Genomic DNA, 21452 nt, shown 5'->3' with positions numbered 1-21452 from the left:
AGTGCTGATGACTCCTTAGCATACCTGGGTAAGCTTTCATTTCTGAGCACTTGTTAGGAGAGAGAAGTAGAAGACATTTCTTGCTCCATGTACCCCGCACTCCTGCATGCCTAGAAGGCCAGTTACCTTGACCACAGTTTTTATGCCTCCAGGACCACATGTCCATATCATAGGCGGGAACCAGGCATGTGTGGGTAGAAAACACTACCCCTTTCTTTTGTTGGCGGGGTGGGGAAATTAAGAGCAGAGATTCTTGGGTTCTTAAATTCCATCCCTGTGTTCATGTCATATAGTCTGTTTTAGGCCTTGTAATACTCCCTAACCCACTTGGATTTCTTTTTCCTTCCTTACCTTTCTCAGTTGATGTTATTATCAGTCCTTGCTTGTGAATCTCTTTCCATTCTGTGTGGTAGCAGAAATCTCGTCACTGTTGATTAGATTCAGTCTTTTCATATGCTTTTAAAAACCTTTCATTGGCTTTAGAATCAATTTTTAAACCTTTTACCAAAAGCTCTAATGTTAAAAAAAATGTCTTCCCAGTAATATTGTTTCCCTTAGTCTAATCAAGAATACTTTTAAATGCAGAATTTGGAAAATGGTGAATAATTATGGCTGTTCCTGGAAGTCACTGTGTTCATTAATAATGACATGTTGTAATCTTTGGTTCTGCTTCCTTGACAGTTCCATCAAACTGTGAATGGTTGTCTTGAATTTAATGAAATTCAGTTCTAGTGGAAAACTGCTTTTGGGTCACAGATTCAACAAAGCTGTGATGCTGATATGGGAATGGAGACGTTTATACCCTTTGTGTTGACAGAAGTCAATTTTTGGAACATGCTATGTGGGCTTTTCCCAAGAACATAAACATTTTACAGAATGAAAGCCAGAGGCTTTCCTAGCAATTAGACAGGAACCAGTTGTGCTTGACAGTGAAGTGGGACAGCATGAGTTCTCATCAGGTTAAATGCCCTAAAATTTCTCTTCACTACTCTTTTTCTACTTTGCTTTAGCTCAAGTTCCTTCTCTGTGGTTCAGAGCTCTGAACTTGGATATTCAAAGTCTGCCTATACTCCACCATCCCTAAGCAATCCACCTTTGGGGTTGGGTCTTTGCAGGGTGAGAAAGACTGGCAGAAATATGAGACTGCTCGGCGGCTGAAGAAGTGTGTGGACAAGATCCGGAACCAGTATCGAGAAGACTGGAAGTCCAAAGAGATGAAAGTCCGGCAGAGAGCTGTAGCCCTGTACTTCATCGACAAGGTGAGAAAATCTTCCTGTCACATCACCTAACATGTTCAGCTTAACAAAGATGTAGGGAGCCTTTATTCCTCCAGGCCTTGTGCTAACTACTGGAGAGGCAATGACAGCCTGGACACTCATGGTCCTGCTCACTCAATCTCTTGTCCAGTAAGGAAGGCAGAAGTGGAGAGAGGCATTCAGTGTCTGCTGCTGTCTGAATACAGTTTGCCTGATGGGAGAATTTGCATGAATCTGAATGTGCCAGAAATACTGACATTTTCAATGACTATGAGCCACCAAAAAATTTTATTTTACATCACAACCCAACACACATAAATATATATCTGTGTTTGTGTGTATTGAAACAAAAGTTGCACAAAACAATGGTTAGCCTTTCTATAAGCAGTGAATTCTTATATTTTTTTTATTGTTTCTTGTTTTAAAAAAAGGATGGTTATAACCTTTAAAATTGGTTAAACAATCTGCTAATGTATCACACCTATAATTTGAAAGGCAGTGCTCTGGAAATCAGTTTCTCGTACTCTTTAGAAGAAAAAGATTTCACATTTTTTCCCCAACTTTGCACTGCTTATATTTTAGCACAAATTCTGAATTGTCTCAAAAATTAAGCAAAATTAAGAGAATAGCCTTTTGAGTCTGATTGCCTAGAGCAGAAACACTCCTTCCTGTGTTGCTTTGTTTTAAAAAAATGTTCTTCCTGGGGCCAGCCCAGTGGCGCAAGCAGTTAAGTGCGTGCGCTCCGCTGCGGCGGCCCGGGATTCGCCGGTTCGGATCCCAGGCGCGCACCGACACACTGCTTGGCAAGCCATCTTGTGGCGGCGTCCCATATAAAGTGGAGGAAGACGGATATGGATGTTAGCCCAGGGCCAGTCTTCCTCAGCAAAAAGAGGAGGATTGGCAGATGTTAGCTCAGGGCCGATCTTCCTCACCAAAAAAAAAAAAAAAAAGTTCTTCCTTTCCTCCATCCTCATTTGAGAGGACAGAGTAAAGAGAAGCTTGGATTTCTGGGAAAGTTCAATATCCCTGTGACTCTCCATACTTCATTTTATAGAAGAAAAAGCAACAATGCAGAATCCAGAATTCCCAGGCCTTGCAGACCAATGCTCTGTTCCCAGAGAGAATTGGGAGGCTTCTGATTTTGGTTTCCTAGAGACCCTATGAGATTCAAATTTCTTCATTCATGCTCATGCTCATCTTTTTTTTTTCTCCTCTCCCTGGACAGCTTGCTCTGAGAGCAGGCAATGAGAAGGAGGAAGGAGAAACAGCGGACACTGTGGGTTGCTGCTCACTTCGTGTGGAGCACATCAGTTTGCACCCCGAGTTGGATGGTCAGGAATACGTGGTGGAGTTTGACTTCCTTGGGAAGGACTCTATCAGATACTATAACAAAGTCCCTGTTGAGAAACGAGTAAGTTAATGTGGCCTGTGCTCCCGGCCTGTTTTTCATTCATTCATTCAACAAATATTTGTTGTGTGCTTTTCATGTGCTTTGCACTTTGCTGAACACTAGAAAAAAATGACTTGAAAGAGAGGGGAGAGGTGTTGTTTGGTGTCCTGTGTACCTCCTTTTAGTCCCTGCCCCTCACCCCCTACCCTGTGCTATCTTCCTGGGAATGAGGAGCCATCTCCTGTAGCAATACTCAACAGAGTATGCATTACAGAGTTGGCCCTCAAAACAAATTCAACGTAAGATTTAACCCACCACGTTGTTTTAGTGATTTAACCACGTTTCAGTATCCTCTGGTCATGTCCCACATTTGTCACTTTTGTAGCTTTGCTCAACCTTTCCCCAACTTTAATCCCCAGATCTCTGAGCCCCATAGCTGAAGAGGGTGTTGCAGCTCCATGGTCCCCCCAAAGTATTGGGCTTGAACCATAGACCTACAGAGTGCAGGATCTCAGTAATCCAGCCCTTCAGTAGTCGGATGTTTAATCAGTAATTAGGCTTTGCTGGCTGTAGAAATGTTCCAGATTAAATGAAACTACAGAGACCTGACAATTAAATGGAATACTTGAGCTTAGATTGGATTCTATAATGTGGAGGTAAAGGACATCATTAGGTCAACAGACAAAATGGGAATATGGACAGATTAGATAAAAATATGTATCAATGTAAATTTATGAAGCTGATCAATGTGTGTGTAAGGGAATATCTCTATCCTTAGGAAATTCTTAGGAAACACACTGGAACATTTAAGGGTGAAGGGCCATAATATAAGTACCCACAAATGGTTCAGAACAAATAATTACATATATACATACATATATGTAGAGAGAAAGAGTAAGTGGACATGTGCACTGCACAAATGATAAATGAGGTAAAATGTTAATGGTATGTGAATCTGGGTAAAGGATTTGGGTGTTCCTTGTGCTTTGTGGGTTGTTTTTTTAAGTTGCCGTTATTTCCAAAATAAAGGTTTTAAAAATAATAATTAGGTTCTGCTTATTTCTTTTAGGTTTTTAAGAACTTACAACTATTTATGGAGAACAAACAGCCTGAAGATGATCTTTTTGATAGACTCAATGTGAGTAGACAAAGTGCTCTGGGTTGAAGAGGGCCCCAGCCAGGGCCCCTCACAAGCTCCTAAAGGAGAGGTTTGCCTGGGAGTGACTTGGGTTCTCCCTACCCTGTTCTATGATATCCCATACACTCTTCCTCCCTTGGGGCACACAGTGAATCTATGGCCAAAGCCCTGAGATGGGGTAGACCAAGTCTGCCTTTTATCCTCCTCTGGCTCCTGCAGAGCCTTCCTGTGGCTGGATGCCCAACCACCTCTGCTAGAGACCCAAGACTTGTCCCTGATATCTTATCAGCAAAGATCTTAATAGGGAAAGACAAATTTGCTTTATTGGCATGCTTAAGATAGAAGTACTTCTTAGGGAGGTATCATGCAAGCCTATATTCTGGAATTCTTTTCCCATTTTTCCTAACCTCCTGCTGGCAGAGCAGTAAACTTAGCAAGGTTGTGATCACACTGGCATAAATGTCCTAGAGCTTGCCAGAAGAGTCAGGGTGGTATGGCTTTTATCTAAATCCCAACATCCTCTTCGTTGCTTGGTCTCCTCCAGACTGGTATTCTAAATAAGCATCTTCAGGATCTCATGGAAGGCTTGACAGCCAAGGTGTTCCGTACATACAATGCCTCCATCACGCTACAGCAGCAGCTAAAAGAACTCACAGCTCGTAAGTATTACTTGGCCAGACAGGGCCCACACCCTTACTGATGACGTCCGCTAAGTCCTAGATCTGTTCCACTTTTTCTCCTCAACATTGTGACTGGGAACATTTTCCCTCCATACTTCTAGTAGAGAGCTAAGGCTTAGTTGTATAAACATAAGATCAGTGCTATTTCCCTCATTCCTACCCCAACTTCTGGATTAGTTTTATGGAATGCTGACAGGGGCTTTCTGTCTACTCTGAAAATGCCTGCATTTTGTGTTTTATATGTATGTTATTTAAAAAGCTCAGAGTGAAGACATCGTGCTGTGATGTTAAACTGGAGAGAGTTAAGGTTGTCATGGTTACTAAAAAAATATAGGAGCAAGTCCTTTCCCTGAGGTTTCTGTCATTTTTTTTTCCCTTTAAGAGTAGGTAGTATTCTCCTGAAAACTAGCTGCCAAAGGTATCCTCAAGACCTACAAGCTTTTTTTCCTGGAGCCCAGTGGTTTAGCCCAGTCACTGCTAAATTTCCACTGTCTTTTATAAATAATATCAAATGGCTTTAGAATATGAGCCAGAACAGCTAAAGATGGGTATGTTGAGGGTCCGTTTGTTAGGGTGGGATAAAGAATGCCACGTGACACAAGTAAAAAAACTCCTTGGGTGACACTTTTTATTTTTCTTTTTAAAAATTATACTGCCTTGTGATTTTAAAATGTAAAACTTATGGTCATCCTTTTGTCTTACCCTCCTCTACAGACTCTTTCTGTCCCAATTCCATATTTTCTTCAGGCTACATTGGGTGGGTAGGTGGAGGACGTGGGCACTGAGGCAAGCAGATGACTCTGTTGACTCCCAGATTTTGACCTTGTGCCTTGGGGGAACTTGAATTGATCATCTGAGATGAGGACCAGTAAAATCATGAGGATGAAGCACTGGGGAAGGCACACTGTATATTTCTCTTGGTATACAAACAGGACTCTTTTATTATCATGTTTCTTTCTTTACAGCGGATGAGAATATCCCAGCAAAGATCCTGTCTTATAACCGTGCCAACCGAGCTGTTGCAATTCTTTGTAACCATCAGAGAGCACCACCAAAAACTTTTGAGAAGTCCATGATGAACTTGCAAACTAAGGTATCTTGGATCTGGATGGTGGGGTAGCAAAAGGAAGGGAACCATGTCTGCTGTGGGCAATAATCTGAAAACAACAGGCATTTATAATCCAGGCTCTTGGGCTGGGATATCAGAAGGTCAGTTCTGGGTCTGTTCTGGAAGAAAGTTCCATGCTAAAGATAAACAAATGGACATATGATAGTAGTTGTCCCTGATCAAGATACTGAATATCAAATACCCATTGTTCAAGAAGTCTTAATTCTGTGGACAGAAGTTCTACACTGGCCACTTCCTATTTTGAAAAGCTAAGCGTGATGTACCCTCTTTGAAATATTGCTAATTATTGTCCTTATTATACACGAGGATAATGGGTATAAAGAATCCTCACAACCCTTGCCATAGCCCAGAAATATAACCATTTCCAAATTAGACTGTTTCAAATTGAAAAGATGATGAAACAATTATATTTAATTTCCTCCTAATCCTAGCACAACTATTTTTATTTTTACATATTCCACATGAACCATATTTTTATATAGCTCATCATCAAACATCTGTTGAATACCGGCTCTCTGCCAGAGTTGCTGCCCTAGAGGCAGAGACTGAACATGCAAACAAGTAGATGCTGTTCCTCTTCCATGTGGCTCTCTCCTCCCTCCAACTCTGCCTGGTACTGAGCTTTTAAGTATTGGAGGTACCTAACATTTGATGATGAGCATTTCTGTGTTAGTAGTGGCTACATAACTAACCCATTCTAATGTACTAACCCACAATGAGAATTTGTAGATATTTCATTACAGAGCAGACACATAGGGACACACCGGGTTATAATGGAAACCAATTATCTTGAGATATACTTAGCAAATATATTTTAAATTCTGATATAGTAATAGATGTGCTTCCTTATTAACTTAGTAAGATCATAAAGTGGGTCTAATAACTACTGTAAATTTCAAGGTAGTAATGAATATAAATGATACTTCAAGATTTCTAAAATAATTGTAAAATGGTATGAAAATATCTGTACTATCTATTGGTGATAAAGTCATAGGTACTCCTGATATTACCGTGGTTTGTTGCCCACGTTTATAATTGAAGAAGAAATGATGAATTTCAAGAGGTTAATGAAATTACAGATGTGATTCTTTCCCATCCACGGTCATAGAAATCTATACTTGGACAACTGGAGTTTAAAACTACTGCTGTAGAGTGAGACTACATATACATTTTCAGGCCTAGAGTGTTTTCCTTATGTTGAAATTTCTTCAAGATAAATATCCAGGAGTAGTACAGCTAGGTCAGAAGTCACATGTAACCAGCAGTTCATGCTGTAGATGCCATCTGGCTTTCCTGAAGGGACATACACATCCACAGTAAATGAATACACGTCCATAGACCTCTCAAATCCTTGGACCATATGGTTGGCAGGCAAAGAACTCTACAGACCGCCCGTCCTAGCAGCTCCCATTTGCTGCCACTCTGTTAAATGACAGACATCTGGTATCATTTACTCTCATTTATCGTTCCAAGCCAGAAGTAAAAGCATGAATATTCAGGTTTTGTTTACCTAATTCAGGAGACCCCTCCTTACAGCATGAGGAGGTCTTTTGTTGATCTCACTCTGGAACCACTGTTTGGGCAGCCCAGGCTGCCTGCCAGACGAGCCCTCCAAACCCAGGAACCCTCTCCTGTGTGCCCACAAAGCAAACACACGCCCCTGTTTTTCAAGTGACTCAATGGAGTCTTTGATGCTTTGAGAGAATTTGACATAGCCTGCCAATTTAGCATTCACAGAAATGGTTAAAAGATTGTGGTTTGCTGCTTTTCTAGCCTAAGAAGAATCTGGCTAGTGGTGTCTGTGATGCTTTTGTGTATAGAATCGGTTCCTTTAGCTTGACTTTGGACAACATAGATGTTGGAAGTAAGCCACTCATAGTAAAATGCATTTAATAATTCTCTCACAATGGTGGCCTCTGTTTCCAATCTTAGGCTGTGTGTGTATATTCTAACAGACAGTTCTAGGCTGAGAGCAACAGCCCAGTGTGTGTCAGACATGCATATTTATTCAGCAAGGTTCCCTTGACCTCACAGGTTAGAAGGTGATAGCAGGTCTGGGGTTCTTCTATCCCCAGCAGCATGAGCTCACTGGTTTGGGCTCTAGCTCCACGTTGTTGCCTGCTGCTGTCCTTCAGCAGGAGCTAAGAACAACTTAGGTTTTCCAGAGGTGCTTTGAGGGATCTAACAAGAAAGGCTGGAACTGCCCTTGTCTCTTCCATGATAGACTGGGACTCCATGAGATTTCATTTGGAAAAAGAGCTCTATAGCTAAAAATGTTTTCAAATGTTTGTTTTTGAGTGATAATTACTTTAATTTCCTTCCTGTCTCAGCTCTCTCCTTTTAAAAACAAAATGCCAAAGCCAGGCCATGCCTTGTATTGGCTTGGATCAGACTAGCTGAGCTATTTGGCTTCCTGGGTACCTTTTAATTGCCATTTTTTAGTCCCTTGGATATTCTCTTCAGTGCATCCTTTTTTCTTGAGAAGCTGGCAGCTCCTTCCCAGAGTGCTGGCAGAATCTGAGGAATGAGCTGGGCTCAGGTGATGCAAAGATCCTATCTCAACTTCATAAAGAGTATCTCCTTCAGCATTCTTGGAATGAAGGCTACAACCTGGCACAGGATCCAGTTGATAAACAGTTCTCATCTATAGCCCTCATCCCAGGTGTCTAAAGCCATAGTGTTCTCTGGTTGAAAGATTAGCATCCACATTCCCCGTCCCAGTGGGTTGGTTCTTTTCCCCGAGCTTCTGGATTAATGGGGCCCTGGGTCACTGCCTATAGAACCCTCATTTCTTGAGGGGTCAGTGAAGAACATAAATGGCCAAATAGCTGTTAGTGAATTTGGCAGTCACTGTGCATCTACTCTGTGCCTTCAGGAAGCCACCCTGGGTGTTTTTACCTGGCAAACCACTGAGAGAGACAGCCTGTCTAGGGGAGACAACTTCTAGGTTTCATCTTCTCTGATGGACTTCTTTTTTCTCTCTGGGCTTATTTTATTCCTAAATCTTACTGCTATTCTTCCCCACCCAGATTGATGCCAAGAAGGAACAGCTAGCAGATGCCCGGAGAGACCTGAAAAGTGCTAAGGCTGATGCCAAGGTCATGAAGGATGCAAAGACCAAGAAGTATGTGCCTGGTTGTTGTGCAAAGCTGGGGGTTGGTTGAGAGAGAAAAGCGGGTGCAGTATCAGCCAGAGGTCCTGGGGCCCCAGCTTTTCTAGAGTTTCTTGAGTGATGTCTTTTGGAAATCTCTGTACTTGGGGCTTTCCTGCTTTTTCTGCCCCTAAGTGGCAGGGTGGGGTTGCAGTGCTCTTGTCCAGAAGCCAGGCCTGGTTCTTAATGACTTCCATTCTTCCAGGGTGGTAGAGTCAAAGAAGAAGGCTGTGCAGAGACTAGAGGAGCAGTTGATGAAGCTCGAGGTTCAGGCCACAGACCGAGAGGAGAATAAACAAATTGCTTTGGGAACCTCCAAACTCAATTATCTGGACCCAAGGATCACAGTGGCTTGGTAAGCACTGAGACCTTCTTGAGCTCCTGCTGCTGACTTGAGAAGAGTGGTGTGGGTTCCAAGAGCATTATTGGCCTTCGCATGCCATTCCCACAGTGCACACTTTACTCCTTTGGGAAACCTCTGCCTTCTGGCATGCACACTACAAATGCATGGGAACATCCTGGATGGTCCTATATGGTCAATACTGTTACACTGCCTTTGAGTGTTTTTATATATTTTAAAAAGGCAGGTGTAGTCTCTATCCCTTATGGAACTTTAGGACAAGAATGGACACTCTTAGCCCTTATTGAAGGAAAAATACAGAAGAGCCCATCTATCTACACTTTAACAAAACTTTTCAATAAAATTTTTTACGAGTGAAGGAAGAAAGGTAGGAACAAGGAGAAAAAGCAAAAATCAGAGTACAGATCTGAGCAACCTACACAAAGAGTTAGAGGGACCTTTTAACAAAGGCAGATAAATTCTCTCTCTCGTTTGCCCCCCGTCCCACTGAGTCATAAAATAACATCCAAAATAAGTGGCTTTTTTGGAAGATGCTTATTAGTTTACTTGAGTTGTTAAGTTCTGGGCATAGGTGGAGGAATCATTACCTATGATACCTGCTCTTCTGGGCCAGGGGTTCCCCCCCCAGCTCTTGTACCCTAGAATTTCTACTCTTTTTTGCCCTGTTTGGTGCTAGAGGTTTGGTTAGCTTGAGAGGCAGTATAGTACAGTGGTTAAGAGCACAGACTCTAAAGCCAGACTGCTTAGGTTCAGTTTTCAGCGCCATGCTCACTAGCTGCATAAGAGCATGAGCAAATTACTTAACCTCTCTGCCTTAGTTTTTTCATCTGTTCCTTTTCATTTTTGTATCTGTAGTAGCACCTACTTTAGAGGTCATTGTCAAGATTAAATGAGTTGAGCACATGAAGCTCTTAGAACACGTCTGGTGCGCTATTAATTCTCATTCTCACCAGGTGGATATGAAGGAGAAGGCGGCATATCCAAGCACTGGCCTCAGGTCTGGGCCATTGCTCCGAGACACACTAATCCCCCTTTTTTCTCCCTTGTTTGCAGGTGCAAGAAGTGGGGGGTCCCAATTGAGAAAATTTACAACAAAACCCAGCGGGAGAAGTTTGCCTGGGCCATCGACATGGCTGACGAGGACTATGAGTTCTAGCCAGTCTTGAGGGGCAGGGTTCTGTGAAAAGGAACAGTGTGGTTTGGGGAAGATGTATAAACTGTGAGCCTCACTTGCCCTCGCACCTGAGGGAGAGAGGCAGCAAGTCTTAACAAACCAACATCTTTGCGAAAAGATAAACCTGGAGATATTATAAGGGAGAGCTGAGCCAGTTGTCCTATGGACAACTTATTTAAAAATATTTCAGATATCAAAATTCTAGCTGTATGATTTGTTTTGAGTTTTGTTTTTATTTTCAAGAGGGCCAGTGGATGGGAATTTGTCAGAGTTCTGCCAGGCAAATTCACTGTTTCACTGAAGCATTTGGATTCTCTTAGCTACTGTATACCAAGTCCGATTATATTGGTGCGTTTTTACAGTTAGGGTTTTGCAATAACTTCTATATTTTAATAGAAATGAATTCCTAAACTCCCTCCCTCTCCCCCATTTCAGGAATTTAAAATTAAGTAGAACAAAAACCCAGCGCACCTGTTAGAGTCGTCACTATCTATTGTCATGGGAATCAATTTTCATTAAACTTGAAGTTGTGACATCGGCAGTGTTTTGGTTCAGACACCTGTTCACAGAAAAGCATGATGGGAAAATATTTCCTGACTTGAGTGTTCCTTTTTAAATGTGAATTTTTATTTCTTTTTAATTATTTTAAAATATTTAAACCTTTTTCTTGATCTTAAAGATCGTGTAGATTGGGGTTGGGGAGGGATGAGGGGTGAGTGAGTCTAAGGATAATGAAATAATCAGTGACTGAAACCATTTTCCCATCATCCTTTGTTCTGAGCATTCTCTGTACCCTTTCAGATATTCATCTTTTTCATTTTAAACCCCAGTCTTTCACCTGAAAGATTTTATTGTATAAAAAGTTCCACAGGTCAATAAATTTAGAGGAAAATGAGTATTTGGTCCAAAAAAGGCAAAATAATCAAGATTTTAGGGCTTTTATTTTTTCTTTTGTAATTGTGTAAAAAATGGAAAAAAAAACATAAAAAGCAGAATTTTAATGTGAAGACATTTTTTGCTATAATCATTAGTTTTAGAGGCATTGTTAGTTTAGTGTGTGTGCAGAGTCCATTTCCCACATCTTTCCTCAAGTATCTTCTATTTTTATCATGAATTCCCTTTTAATCAACTGTAGGTTATTTAAAATAAATTCCTACAACTTAACGGAAACTTAGTGTCTGCCTCTTTGTTACTCAGGGCCCCAGGCCAGAGTGGGGCTCTGGGGCTAGGACTTGGTGTGGAATGTGGTCTGGCTGCTCAGATCAGCAAGGGTGGCTCCCTCCCAAGGAGCTGGGGCTGGACCGGGCCTGGAAGAGGCTGCATCTGTCCTGCTGCCGTGGGTGTGGGTCAAAGAGGAGCCAGAGTCCACATCCTTAGATAAAGGCAGGCCCAGGAAGTGAAGGAGGGTGCAGAAAATCTGTAAGAACAGGTGGGATGCAGGAACCGTATTAGAAGCCTTGAGTGAGTAATGTTTATGGAGCAAGTGAATTTGGGAGGCAGATTTTGGGAGTGCTTTCCATGTGTGCTGGCCAGCAGTAGGGAGCTTCTTTGGGTTTGCTTATGTGGCCAAGCTTATAGTCAGGATCGCAGAAATTAAGGGTACTAAGCCATTTAGAACACTGGATCCCAGAAGCCCTCCCCTGGTGGGATGCAGACTTCTTGTGTTGACTGGTTGGTTGAAAAAGAGAGTGGTCTTTCACCACTTCCTGGTGCTCTGGTACCCAAGCTGGTCAGGGTCCCTACAAAAATTGTTTCTTCCCTCATCCTAGCTTACAGCTAAATCTGGAATTCAGGGTGAAGGGTAAGTTCTCCTGGTCAAATGGAGCAGGGAGCAGAAAGGCCAGAGTGGTCAGCATTGGTCACTTAGCCCTAGGCCCTCTGGCTTGCTAGAAAGCGCAGGTATATTCTGGGAGGAGAGCCATCTCCTTGATGATCTCTGAACTCCCTGGGGCTCAGCTGGTGCTGAGCCCACTGCAGGGAATCCTGGAGGGTCCTTCTTGGCAGCCTGCATTTCACTGACCAGTGAGGGCGGTAGCATTCACCCCAGGGAATAAGGGAATTTTATGTAGCCATCATGACTTTGGAGCAACAGATTGCAGCCAGGTATTTCTGAATTCTGTGGTGCTGAGGTAGCTAGACCATTGAATGTAAAGAGTAGCAACAGAGAGGTTCTTCCAGTGTCCAATCAATGCACTTTATGGCTGATTGATAGGCAGGTGATGAGAAAGTAGACCTCAAGTTTGGGACTTGAGCAGGACCTGCTACAACTAGGGGACAAACCTTGGTCCACAACTAAAAATCAAGGACAGGCCTTGCAGGCGGAAGATTTTACTGATGAGCAGCAACCTGTGCCTACCTTTCCCAGCAAGGACCTTCCTGCAAGTCTCCTGAGGGCAGGTGCAGGGCAACTAGATGCTGGTCAAGAGCGATTGTGAAGGGCATCCTGGGTGGTGGCAGCAAGGCCTGGAAGAGCAAGCCAGAGAAGGAGAAGCTGACGTGGCCGCTGAGGATGAGGGAAGAGGCTGGACAGGTAGGTGAGGGCCAGATGTGAAGGGCCCTGAAGGATACTGGAGCCAGGAGTCAGGAGAAGACCCATCCCCTTGCTTATTAAGTCAGTTCACTTCTCCCATTTGTAGCCATGTCCCAGAGCAGAGGCCAGATGTGCAGGGTCTGAAAAACTCCCTCCTGTCAGGCCCTTCTGTGATGCTTGAGTCCAGCTGTGGGCAAAGGGAGACGACTTCCACGTGCTACCCAACCCAGACATCTGGGTGCTTACTTGCCTCCTCTCCCTCCCTCTCTCCCCACATCTGGTCAGCAGGTCCTATCCATTCTCCATGTCAAATCTACCTCAGACCTCTGACACATTTTAAAAATGAAAAAAGAAACTTCACAACTGCCAGCCCTTTCTAGCCACTACCCCCTCCCTCTCCACTTCACAAACAAGCACCTGGAATGAGTCATCTACACTACCCAGTCATTCCCCCACCCACTGCAACTAGCTTCTGCCCATTTTGCCCCCAATTCTCCCTCTCCATTCTGACCACAATCACGAATGAGTGACCAAACCAATAAATGGGCTCTGCATTCTGCATCTTACTTAAGTTCTTTGTGGTGCTGGACACTTGACCACTTTTTTTTTTAACAGCTCTACTGAAATATATTTTAAATATAAAATCCACCCATTTCAAATGTACAATGACTTTTAGTAACATTACTGAATGGTGCAGCCATCACGATAAACCAGTTTTAGAACATCATCTCCCCATTAAGATTCCTCATGCCCCCTTTATAGTTAATCCCTATTCCTACCTCCAGCCTCCATTAATCTACTTTCTCTATAAATTTGTCTTTTCTGGACATCTCATACAAATGGAATCATACAATATGTGACCACTCCCTTCTTAAAGCACTTTTCTCTGGCTGCCACGATGCCGCCCACTCCTGGTTTTACTCCTATCTCTATCAGGCTGTTGCTTCTCAGTTACCTCCTCTGTCAGGTCCTTAACTGCCATGGTTTGCTTCTCACTGGGCCCAGATGACTTCATTTGCACATGAATGTGACGATTCCCATATCTCTTATCTCCAGCCTAGACCCCTTTTCCTGAGCTCCAGACACATACTGCCAACTATATCCCTATGGGGATGTCCATGGGCTACTCAATCTTAAATCTCTGCAACTGAGCTCAGGACCTACTACTCCGAGCCCACTGGGCTGGGTTTCACATCTCAGGGAAAGGCACCACTATGTACTCTGTCCCTCAACGGGAACCTTGGGTAGGCATCTGTCACTGTTTTCCTTCTCTCACTTCCACATCCAGTAAATTACAGACTCTGAAATCACCTCCTAAATACCAAATACACTGTTTATGGGTATTTACCCACAGAAAACTTAAAAAAATTTTTTTTCTTCTGAGAAAAAGAAGAAGAATATATTTACTTATATTTCAGTCCTGACAAGATCCCTCATATAATGGGATGCTCTCTGAACTTGTTTTGAACCAAAAAGTACTTTTTGGAGAAAATACATTACCCTGAAATGACCTCAGTCAAGCTAGTTTGGGATGATTATAAGTAGTCCCCTGACAAAATCAGTAAACACGGAGGCAAAGAAATTTACCACAGAACTAGTAATTAGTTCTCACAATCCCAAGTATTACATGTAAACAAACCTCTTAAAGATCCCTTTAAATAGAAATATGGTGTTGATTTTTTTAGGTTTGATAGTAGTAGTGCAGTTATGTATATATTTTTTAAGAGTCTTTTAGAAAAACACTGAAATACTTATGGATAACATAATAGAGTTAAGATTTGGGTCAAAATAATATGGAAAGGGTTAGTGGGTAGGGTTTGACATGAAACAAGAGTGGCCACCAGTTCATAACTGAAGCGGGCTGATGGGTACATGAAGTTCACTATACTATCCTGTCTATACTTACATACATTTGAAATTTTCCATAAAATCTTTAAATACAGTAAGTGGTTATTACACAGGTCATTAATATATATCTATATATTAGATAAAAGAGAAATGAAAAGAAACCTGTTTTAATGTTATACAAAAAGGTAATTATGCTTAGGTTAAAATTTCCAGTAACTGCATCACATACTGATTCAAAAAGTATTCTCTCTGCAACAACTTGGATGAATCTCAAAAACATTATGTTGAATGTAGTCACCAGGGTACATACTCTATAATTCCATTTATATGAAATTCTAGAATAGGCAAAACTAATCTGCAGTGATGGAAAGTATATTAGTGACTGCTGGATGGGGGCGGGGGAGACTGACTGCAAAGGGGCACCAAGAAACTTTTTCGGGTGATGAAAATATTCTGTATCTTGATTGGGTGGAGGTTACATAAGGGTATATATTTGTCAAAGCTCATCCAACTTTACACTTAAAATGGATGCATTTTATTATATGTAAATTATTCCTCAAAGTTGATTTTTCAAAAGTGCTCTCTCTCAAACAACTTAAAAGGCAGTGGAGGTGATGTGCTTTCAGAAATTATATTAGATGACTCCAAAAGTGGTTCTATGGTGACAACTACATAGAAATCGAATATTCATGTAAGGAGTTTGAACATAATTTATTATAGGAAAGGCAAGAGTGGGAAAAATCAATCTTCATAAATTAATATATTGTTTTAAATAATATGTGATTTAAAATATGTATGTGTAACTAAATAAACTGTTATATGTGGACATTTGAACCATGCATCTCTAAAAATGTTTAAATTTTAGTTGCAAAAAACACCACAGAACACCTAGAGTGACTTTATTGCAAAAACGAGTTATTGCCTTATATTTGGAGCCTTTGTATCTTCAGGCATATACAGTCTCTCTCACTTTGCTCTGTCCCCACAGCCACCAACAGGTCTACATAAGGTCAGGTGTCCCTTCTCAGTACTTGAGGGGCCCTTAGCACACTGAATTGTCATCCGTTGACAAATATCTGTTGGTACCTCTTTATCCACTGGTGGAGTGGGAACTTGGTCTGATTGATTTCTGCTGTCTTACTGCTATAGAGGAGGCATCAGGAATGTTTGTTGGAAAAGGGAAAGGGAAAGAAAGCAGAAGAGCAGATCTGCCCTGGCCTGGGCCAGTGGCTAGTATGGGCTCTCCCCTTCTCTTCCTTGAGTGAAGCAATTACAGCATCCCTGCCACCTCCCTGAAGAAGGTATGTCTGGAGCCCAGCTCTCCTGCCTCAACATCTGTGTCCCACTAGAGGGTCCATCAGCAAAGGGGAAGCAGGATCTGCAGAGAGAGCAGAGTCCCTGGGAGTGGCTGGGCCAGGGCTGGTTTTGCCTTGAGTAATAAAAAACACGAGGCTCTCAAGAGGCTGAGAGTAATCCCAGGTGAGGAGGAAAGCCAGAGGACATGACCTAAGAAGTGTGAGGCCCAACAACTAAGTTGGAACCACAGATGGATACTGGGCCAGAGGTCAAGAGCCTAGACCACAGGTTGTAGGGTAGAGCTCAAGGTGCATTAAGGTGAGGACTAATTAAGTACTGGCTGTATGCTGAGGTACAGGCTGGCTGGCTCACAGATCCAGAGATGGGCTGGACAGACATCTAACATAAGAAACTACTCAGTAAACATTAAAGAACTGTTTAAAGAAAAGGGATCAAGTTTTATGTGTGGATTAGACACTGCAAGTCTATAAATCTGCCTATCTTCAATTGTGGACGGGGCTTCACTGAGCTATACTTTTATATTACACCTTTTGTATTCATACATGGTTATTATAAGGAACAAATGAAAACTGCATTAGCATTTGCTTTTATCTGTTAAGAACATTCTCCACTATTTCAATCAAATAAGTGTCCATATGAGAAACTTCTTTTATAATTTAACCCCAGGAAAATTTTTCTCCCCCAAAGAGTCAGTTATCAGAATAGAGTTTTTGCTTTGGCTACCAGGAAGCTCAGCCACATTTGATTCTCAATAACAGCAGCCATGGTAATATGTATTAACCATATAATATTCCTCCTTTTTATAACAGCATATCCCATTTCTATAGTACAATATGTTTGTCATTTGTCTTAAGTACTTTAAACCTTTTTAAAGGACTAGAAAAGAATATATTTGTGGTGGGCAGTGATGTGCCACTCAGATTCCCCTTCAGGGAAGCACTTGTTGCCCAACTGCTGGGAGACCTGTCAGCCCCCTAAGATCACCTCAGCTGCAGAGAGCTGTCTAGCAGAGGCTGTGCTCTTCCCAGGGCAGCCCACATCCAATGGCTGATTGAGGCGGGGCTATGAAGGCCCAGCCATTTCAAGCCAGCACCGGACCACAGAGCCCCCCAGGGGCTGGCTGAGGCTGTCATCAGGCCTGCCTCACAGTCTAACTACTCTCTGTGCCTCCTCCTGCTTCCTTCCTTCCCCTTCCACAGTGTTGAGCCCAAGGGCACTCCCTAATAAACATTCTTCACACTAACCTCTGTCATAGAGGTAACCTCTGCTAGACAGCTCTCTGCAGCTGAGGTGATCTTAGGGGGCTGACAGGTCTCCCAGCAGTTGGGCAACAAGTGCTTCGCTGAAGGGGAATCTGAGTGGCACATCACTGCCCACCACAAATATATTCTTTTCTAGTCCTTTAAAAAGGTTTAAAGTACTTAAGACAAATGACAAACATATTGTACTATAGAAATGGGATATGCTGTTATAAAAAGGAGGAATATTATATGGTTAATACATAGAACCCAACCCCAAAGAACCCAACCTGTGACAACATTTAACCAAATAAATAAAAATAGAAAAGACATCAGGTAGGGGTATCATGGAAAAGGGTGAGGATACACAATAAAATGTTCATACCTATATGGGAGGCAAGGTAGCATTGACTCTGGAGCCAGGCTGCCTGGGTTTGAATCCCATCTCTGCCACCTCTTAGCTGTGTGTCCATGAGCATGTCTCTTAATCTCTCCATGCCTCGGTTTTCTCATCTGTAAAATGGGGATAATAAGAGTACATATCTCACTGTGCTGTAATGAGGAGTAAGCCAATGTGGGTAAAGCAGTTACATAAGGCTTACAATATGCCAAGCACTGTTCTAAGTGTTCGGTAAATAAGATAAAATAAACACCTACGAGGTCAGGCCCAGAGGGCCAGAGGGGCATTGGGCTAGGACTCCTCCCTAGACTCCAGGCACAGGTGTGGTGTGGGCCAGAGCATGTTAAAGCACGAGTGTTGACAGAAATAGGCCCAAGCAGGGCTAGCCTGGGCAACGTCATGGGCGTGTGCCTCGTGTGGGTGCTGGGCTGCTCCCTCCCAGCCAGTGCAGCTGCACACATTGCCAGTTACACCCACGTATCCATATATATATGCTGAGCTGGGGGAAGCCCATACTAGCCATACCCGCTGTGTGACCTGCTTTTCCTGAACCTCCTTTGGTGGAGGGAGGCACCTGAGGCCTGGGATGCTGGCTCAGAAGTCCCAGGAGGAAATGGGGCCCTGTTTCCTGATTAAGGGCCCGGCAGCAGACTGACAATATGAGCTCCTGTTGGCAGGGATTTCTGGAGCCCCTGGGGGCCCGGGTCCGGAGGCAAAAGCAAAAGCAAAAGCAAGGAAGCATGGGCTGCATGTCGGGAAGCTCTTAGAAAACGGAGAAACAGAGATTTTAAAAGGGCATCACGGCCTGCAGGCTGCCCAACTCGGCACAAGAAGCTAAACGAGGGCTGTAGCACTTAGGAGGGGACCTCCTGGAAAGATGGACAAGACCACATAAGCAGAGAGGGGTCCCCACCTGTCTTCCTGGCCTCATCACCTCCCATGCTCCCCCTCACTTAGCAAACTAACCTTCTTTCTATTCCTAAACTCACTAAGTTCTTGCTGGCCTCAGGGCCTTTGTACATGCTGTTACCTCTGTCTGGAAAGTACTTTCCTCCAACCCACCTCTGATAATTCACCTGGCCATCTACTCACATCCTTTAGGCCTCTGCTGAGTCCTGGAGAAGTCTTCCTTGTCTACTAGATCTGAAGGAGGTCTCCTTAAAGTTTTATCTCGTGGCCCTCTGTTCTTTTCCTCCGTAGCCCCCATCAAAATTGTCCCTATATCACAGAGTGTTTATCTGTTTAATGTCTATGAATTCCTGGAGTGCTGATGCTGGGTTTCCCTCATTCTCCCAACTCATGGCACCAATGTCTAGCACAGGGATGTTCAGAGGCCACAGACAGGGGCAGCATCACTTTAAGCCCAAGCCAGCCCAACCCACACTCTATGAGCATACACATTCTGCTGAGTTCCCTGTGCCCAGGGCCAGCCATGCCTAGGGCCTCCCCCACCCATCCTGATTAGCCAGCTAGCCTCCGTGCCCACTGGCTATGGACCGCCAGGACCTATTTAAGCCAGTGGCTCTCTTGTGAGGCAGAAAATGCATGGAGTCAGACAGACTTGGGTTCAAATCCCCATTTATTAGTTATGTGGCCTCAGAGCAAGTTGTGGATCTTCTCTGAATCTCAGTTTCCTCATCAGTAAATTGGGGACAATAATCCCTAATTAGAGGGTAATTATGAGGATCAGGTGTGACTGCATGTGTAAGCATTATAGGCACTGGGTCAACTTTAGTTCTCTCCCTCCCACTTTAAAGGCCCGTCACTAGGTGGCAGTCCATCTCAGCCACTCCACCTCCCCTTAGGTGGCTGAAGCCTATTAGCACAAACATCTCAACTTGAGGCTGAATTCTCAGCCTCTTAGGGGCCACACTTGAGGGAATCAAAACATACAGACACAAGTTACCACTACATCAACACAAAGCCAGAGGCAGCCCCAGACACTAGTCACCACCCAGCTGGGTAGAGTGCCTGAGCACACACTCACATACTCACAAACTCCAGGAAACCTGGATCTTCCTCTGGCATCAGCTGGGGGCTCTGCCGGGCTTCTCTCCTCTGAAATGAGGTAAGCTGTCCTGCTCTGCCTGGCTCAACATCTGTCAGCCAGGTTCCACTCTGACCGCAGGTGTTTTCGGTTTTGGCGGTGCTGTGATCAGGGAAGCAATGTGACGGGGCAGCCAGATTGCAAGGGCGAGTCTAGAGAATGGCTTCAGGAAGACAAAGAGTGTGAATCATTCAAATAAGCATAAAAAGGCCTTGTGGCTGGAGAGTGGAGAGTGAAGGGGAGGTGGTGAGAGATGAAGTGGGGGAGAGAGAAAGGAGAGAGAAAAGGGCCAGACCATACAGGACCGGCTGGGCCAGGAAGGGAGTGTGGATTTTATGTGCAATGGCAAGTCACAAAAGGGTTGAGGACAGAGGTAGGGGATCATGATTTAGTTTCATTTTAAAGATTAAAGCATGGAGAACAGATGCAGGCAAGACCAAGGGTAAACAGACCAGGTGAGAAAAGATGGGCTTTGGGCTTGTGGGTGTAGTAGATACCTGAGGGTAGAGTGAACCAGACTTGATGGACTGCTGTGGTGTTGAGGCAGAGAGAGGAATCAAGGATATGTCCAAACGGTTTTGGCCTAAGCACCTTACAGGAGTTTATGCCGTGTTCTGAGAAAGCAAAGACTGTGGGAGGCGCAGTTGGAGGAGGGAGGTGAGATGAGTGTGTTAAGTGGGGACGTGGAGCAGGCAGTGGGATGCAGGGGAAATACAGATCTGGCGCTCCGGGTGCCTGGGTTGGGGGTGAAGCCATAGGAAAGGTCAGGTCGCCTTGGGAACTGGCTCAGGACCCAGCCCAGAGGAAGAGAAGCTTCTGAGGCCGAAAGGCAGCGGCCAGAGAGGGAGGAGGAAAACAAGGGGAGTCAGGCCAGGAAAACCAAAGCTCCGCAGAGCATTTGCAAGGGGGGCGCGGTGAGGTAAGGCCTGAGCCCGCGCCCTGCCGCGTGGAGACAGGGCGGGAGGTGGGCGGGCAGTGACCCCTGCGAGGGGCAGAGAGGAAGGTCACCGGGGGCCGCAGGTCTAAAGGCCCTGCAGGCGATGCTCAGGCCGAATGACGGGACCCTCCAAAGCCACACAGGCCAAAAGCGCTGGACAGACGCGGGTCCCGCCGTCGCAGGAGCGGCCTGCGGTCCAGCCCTGCGGGACCAGAGAGGAGGGGCAAGACAGGCCTGCTGTCCATCAGAGCCCGCCGGCCAATCCGCAGGCAGCCCCGCCCCCGCCCCTCCCCTGAGAGGGCGCGCGGAGGACCCGCCGCCACCGCCGCCGCCGCCGCCGCGGTTGTGAGGCGGCCCGGCCTGGCCTGGGTCCCTCCGCCGGGCAGCCCGCCCAGGTAATTAGGTTTGGCCGGCGGGCCCGGGGGTAGCTCCGCATCCTCACCTCTCCTCCCGGTCGCGGCACGGGCGGCGCTCGGGAAGCGGGGCTGAGGAAACGGCTGCGGCTGGGCCTGTGCGGGACAGCGGACTGGGCGGCCGTCTGTGCGTGTGCGACTGACTGCCGGGTCGGCGCGAGGCTGCCGCGCGTGACGGGTCGGCAGTGGCCGCCAGGCCGTGTCCGGGGCTGCGGGAGGGAGCCCCGCAGGACGGAGGACGGGCTGGTGGCCCGCCGGCGGCGCGCGCGCTCCCGCCGCCATTGCGCCCCGGGCCTGTCCGGGGGTCGCGGGGCGCAGGCGCGGCGGGCGGCGGGCGGCGGGCGGGGGTCCTCCCCACGGGCGCGCGGGCGCCTTTGTTCCCGGCGCGCGGGCCGGGGCGGGGCCTGCGGGGCCGGCCCGCCCCCACTCAGGCCCGCCCCGTC

At 45.1% G+C, this 21452-nt stretch overlaps 2 protein-coding genes across 2 annotated transcripts in view; one reads left to right on the top strand and one right to left on the bottom strand.

The window, feature by feature from the left end:
• TOP1 (DNA topoisomerase I) overlaps positions 1–11449 on the top strand; it is an 87085-nt gene extending 75636 nt beyond the window's left edge. Inside the window, exons 16-23 of the mRNA XM_004430397.3 lie at positions 1116–1259; positions 2482–2667; positions 3716–3784; positions 4329–4443; positions 5430–5557; positions 8623–8717; positions 8950–9099; positions 10159–11449. Of these exons, the coding sequence (XP_004430454.2) occupies positions 1116–1259; positions 2482–2667; positions 3716–3784; positions 4329–4443; positions 5430–5557; positions 8623–8717; positions 8950–9099; positions 10159–10261 (990 nt within the window). The 3' untranslated portion in view covers positions 10262–11449. The remainder of the gene's footprint in view (positions 1–1115; positions 1260–2481; positions 2668–3715; positions 3785–4328; positions 4444–5429; positions 5558–8622; positions 8718–8949; positions 9100–10158) is intronic.
• Positions 8960–21410, bottom strand: LOC147914218 (uncharacterized). Its single transcript, XM_087445270.1, has 5 exons — positions 21039–21410; positions 19608–20798; positions 17598–17725; positions 12636–12742; positions 8960–11696 (listed from the first exon to the last, which is right to left on the bottom strand). The coding sequence occupies exons 1-2, from the start codon at positions 21289–21291 to the stop codon at positions 20704–20706; spliced, it is 348 nt and encodes a 115-aa protein (XP_087301396.1). The 5' UTR covers positions 21292–21410; the 3' UTR covers positions 8960–11696; positions 12636–12742; positions 17598–17725; positions 19608–20703.
• Between the last annotated feature and the right edge of the window lie 42 nt (positions 21411–21452).

This window comes from Ceratotherium simum, chromosome 21, assembly GCF_057802395.1.
Source record: "Ceratotherium simum simum isolate JZ-2026a chromosome 21, ASM5780239v1, whole genome shotgun sequence".
In the NCBI taxonomy this organism is placed as follows: domain Eukaryota; kingdom Metazoa; phylum Chordata; class Mammalia; order Perissodactyla; family Rhinocerotidae; genus Ceratotherium; species Ceratotherium simum.
Note: the sequence above shows the minus strand (reverse complement) of the source record. Positions and strands in the feature narration are given on the sequence as shown.